General features: G+C 37.2%; 1 protein-coding gene across 1 annotated transcript; it reads right to left on the bottom strand.

Moving 5' to 3' along the window:
- Positions 1 to 384: 384 nt before the first annotated feature.
- Positions 385 to 3,639, bottom strand: LOC129285988 (glutamate receptor 2.7-like). Its single transcript, XM_054922015.1, has 4 exons — positions 2,624 to 3,639; positions 1,853 to 2,159; positions 1,150 to 1,547; positions 385 to 929 (listed from the first exon to the last, which is right to left on the bottom strand). The coding sequence occupies exons 1-4, from the start codon at positions 3,620 to 3,622 to the stop codon at positions 408 to 410; spliced, it is 2,226 nt and encodes a 741-aa protein (XP_054777990.1). The 5' UTR covers positions 3,623 to 3,639; the 3' UTR covers positions 385 to 407.
- Between the last annotated feature and the right edge of the window lie 767 nt (positions 3,640 to 4,406).

Raw genomic sequence — 4,406 nt, 5'->3', positions numbered from 1 at the left:
TTTCATAAATTTTTTATTCGCTCTTTTGTTAATAATTGGTATATTTCCTATTCACATCACAAATTAAAGCAAATTACCTTCTTTTAAATCCAAGTGTTAGATATACTCCTCAGTTTTCAAATCTAAGTAAATTTTAACTAATTCATAGATTTTAAGAAAATTGATTAATTCTAATAATTATGCTTGAAATTGAAAATTTTAGATTAAAATACCCAAGTGATCAATCCTTCATTTTTTTTCCTAAATTAATGATACTATCATTTAATGAAGGGCAATTATGGAAAGACATCATAAATCCTTCTTGACAATTATTGTTTTTCTTATAGAAAAAGCAAGAAAGCATATAAAATTTTTGATTATATTTAAAAACGGAGGGACTATACTCGCTCCTTGTAAATCATCTATTATCAAGAGTTCCCATTTGTGTTTCGTGTGGTAGAGAGACAGAGCACAGTTAATGTTGACACTGGTGATGTAGAACCTTGTTCAATGGCACTGACACAGTCCCATCTAGAAGAACAATTAGTTACATCTTGTTGTGCCTCACTTGTGGGCCCAGGTTCCTTAATAAGCTTTCTGCTGTAAATCTGCTTAGCCAATTCAATAGCTCTTAACCAAACTCTAGTTCTAGTATCACTTGTGGGTTCATTATGACCTTCTTCAGCCACATTTTGAGGGCTACGAAAAAAGCCTAATGACTGGATGATAGAAAATAGCAAGCAAATGGTAGATGTGACCCCAGAAATGACAAAGAGAACCCAGAAACTTCCAAGCTTTAAACTCTGTGTATCATTAGAATCTGTGTTGTTAGAGCAATCTTTTGAGCTATATAACCAATTTGCTTCCAAGTTGGTCAGTTCTCCTTGCTCTGACAGTTGCAATATTGCTTTAGAAATATCTTTGGCCACTGGAGAGCCTTTCTGGAACACCTGCATATTAAATAAAACATATGTACAGGCTATTTAGCAGAAGGTACCAAAACCATTCTAAGACCTATCAAGAACAATGTTAAATGTTTAACTATGTGAAGCTATATGTATATTGTTTGCTATAACTTTATAGACAACTAATTACTTACTATCTATGTCTATATATAATAATGTTTATCGGTCGAAACTCCATACCCACAAGATTCATATAGCTACTTACAAAGCCTAGTCCTCCAAATCTGGTGGCGGGCTTGGTACTAGAGTATCCCTTACAGTATTTACTCATGAACACTTTTGCATAAGGGAGTTCAAGAAAAGCGGCTGCGATCGAGTTGTTTTTGAAATTGCTGTCATAATAGTTCTCACTATTTACAGTGATGATGTTTTCTGGCTTGAACTTTTCAACTTTCTGTAGGTATGTCCTGATAAATGAGTCACCATCACAGCCAATTTTCATGTTGTTCATCTTCAGCCACTCGATGCTTGTGACATTTGGCCTCAGTTGTTGAACTGTTAGCATTGAAGAAAGGCTAGCTGTGTAGCTTGAGTTTAGAACCATAACTAGAAGCAGCCATGCTCCCATCACCATACGAGATAAGTTGCTATGCATTTGCTCCCCTGTAAGATCATATCAGAGTTGAGTTTAATTGACATTTTAAGGCGAAGAAACAATAATATTGACATATGAGGCTGACTATGATACATGACAAAATTGGAAAGGAATCCTACAGAGTACTGCTCAAAATTTTGGAACAAAGTAAAACTAATTTGCACTATAATATTGCAAAGGGTCCAAGCCTTTCAGATTATGTAAAATGTTAGTTCTTGGATCAAATATGCGTGGAACACATGTGAGACACTAAACAGAACATGTTTAATGTAGCAAAGAATGTTAATCATTAAGGTTTAGCTAAAATACTTACTATGGGCAAAGAATAGAGAGGAGAAGGTAAACCAAAAAGCAGTACTAAACTGGTCCTTCCAATTGCCATGAAACTCTGGATTAGGTGCTCGTTCAAGGTACCAAACTACTAACATTGTGTAAATCAAGATGGTACCAGTAACCACCCACACTTTCCAGGTGAAGGGCTTCAAAAACATCCATGTTGAGTCTTCAGACTTCACTGGAACTATCATTGACAATCCTGATTCTGTATATGGCACAGTAAAATCCACATATTGCAGTCTCTCTGCCAGTAAAGTCATGTCTCCAACCATTGCGTCATAAGTCTTTTACCACCATATTGTTCCAATACAACAAAAAGAACAAATCATGATTTAGTTCAGAGAAGTAGAACAAATGTGATGCCCATATTCGAAGTTCAATTAAATCTAGTGATCCACAACAACTGTAAACCAAGCACATGCACATATATTCACACGTGAATTCTTATACTAGTACATACTTTTAGTACGTGAAAAACAGTAGAATTTTTTGTTTTGGATGTGGTGATGTCAAAGTTTTCTTATAGCATACGTCAAGAGGAAGATATATTTAAATGTATATGAAATAGAGGGGGCAGCTTGCCAGTCGGGGAAGGGGAAAAAGGTGCTAGATTTGGCTACTTAAAATTGATTGGCTATGATGCATATCATCTTAAAGAAAACTCAAATGAATAATGGAAGACATGGTTTTCAGTCTTGCTACTTTTTGACCGCTAGGAAAGAAGAGATCAAAGGAAAAGAGATTTTACCTTGTTGTACACCAGTTGAATCAGATCAGGATAAGTTACATTGCGAGGGTGGAACTCGTAGGGAAGATCATAATCCAAAAGTCCAAGAGCCTTTGTGAATATATCAATGCAGAATCCCTTAGGATTCTTTCCATAGTCTACTTTGACAAACTTGGAAAATGAAGCTCTTCCCGGCACTGCAATTTTCAATGGCTTTCTCTTTGTAGGCATATTCCAACCTTTTGGAACCCTCTCGGAATTCCCTGGCCATCGTTCAACCCCATCCAAACTGTGTGTGTCAGCAGTAGCATTTTCTTCACTTTTTCTTGTAGGCAGGCTTGTGGTGAACCCATTTTCTTGAGTCCAAAAATCTATTTCTTTATAACTCTTCCCAACTACATTAACTATCCTTAGGATAGGATTCTGCAAGAGCGCACCTGCTTCAAAATGAATTTGCCCACTTAAACCAAGGAAATTGCTAGACAATATTTCTCTTAGCATGGCCTCTGGGCTACTTCTTTTGTCACTTGCTGTTCTTTCTACTGCTTGAATGACAAGTTTGATGCTATCACGTGCTTGCAAAGCATAAAATCCTGGGTTGCTATTATCTTCCTCAGGATTCTTTGCACGAAAACTTTGTCGGAACCGAGCTCGAAAGTCATGATATTCACTGCTATTGTGTGAGCAGTGAGTCTTGATTCCTAAAGATCCTCCCATATAAGAGGAAATGACAGACTTATCCACAGATTCAAGAAAATTAGTTACGCTCTCTGGGAGTATCCAAGCTGTTTCTCTATCCACAAGTCCCATCCTCGAACCTTCTCTGAACAAATGTGTCACCATTTCCAAGGATGAGTGCAAAACAATGAAAACACGAGATTGAGTTATATTTGCCAACTTTATCAGCTCTTCATTGATTAGCCCTCCTGGATCTGATAAAACAGATATTGGTGGAAGAGCTAAACGGTGCTCGATTAGTGAACCAAAGTCTTGGAGGGCCTCAGAAAGGAGTGACAACATCCCATAGTCTCCACCGCCAAAGCCGTCATCTTCATAAATGGTTACTACTCTTTGCCAACTGAAAGCATTCACGATGTCTGCAATGCATTTTACTTGTGCAGTCACATTGTTAGCTAGCCTCACCAGATAAGGCCATCGTTTCTGTGTCAATGGTGGGGTAATTGCAGGCGACGCAAAGGATATGATTGGAACTTGAGCTTGACTTCCAACTTCAGCCACTAGAGCTGCTTCTTGCCATGTATGCATCCCTATGATTACTTCCACTTTCTGCATATCAATTAATTCTTCAGCTGCAACCAGGTTTAGCACAGTCAAGAGAGAAACATATGACGCTAAAGCAAAAGGCTATAAAGAAGTTCACCTATATGTCAAGGTTTTTCTGACATATTTTTCTTTGCAAATGCTTGAGATTTCTTACCTAGAGAGGTCATCTTGAAGAGCTCCTTACTGGCGTTCTGGAAATAAAGAGCCAGTTTGTGAGTTTTTGACGTGTTGTTATACTTTTGAGCTTCAACTTCCATGGCTATTTGCTGCTGTTTACCAACACGAGAGTTGACATCAATAATTGCGCCAATTCGTATAACTTCATAGTCTCCTCTTGTAGCCTCATCTCCATAGCTATGAAAAAGAAAGAAAGATACGAGCAGAAAAATGAACACCCAAAATCTTGAAAGTTCTTTAGGAAAAGTAAAAAACAAATTCATTTTATCTTCAGAATCTTGGCTAATGATCTAAAAGAAAATATTAATGGATTGTTAGTTTGTGAACGAGCTTTGTACTATGG

Source organism: Prosopis cineraria, unplaced genomic scaffold (assembly GCF_029017545.1).
Source record: "Prosopis cineraria cultivar Desert tree isolate PC_DT_omini unplaced genomic scaffold, ASM2901754v1 PC11, whole genome shotgun sequence".
Taxonomy (NCBI): domain Eukaryota; kingdom Viridiplantae; phylum Streptophyta; class Magnoliopsida; order Fabales; family Fabaceae; genus Prosopis; species Prosopis cineraria.
Note: the sequence above shows the minus strand (reverse complement) of the source record. Positions and strands in the feature narration are given on the sequence as shown.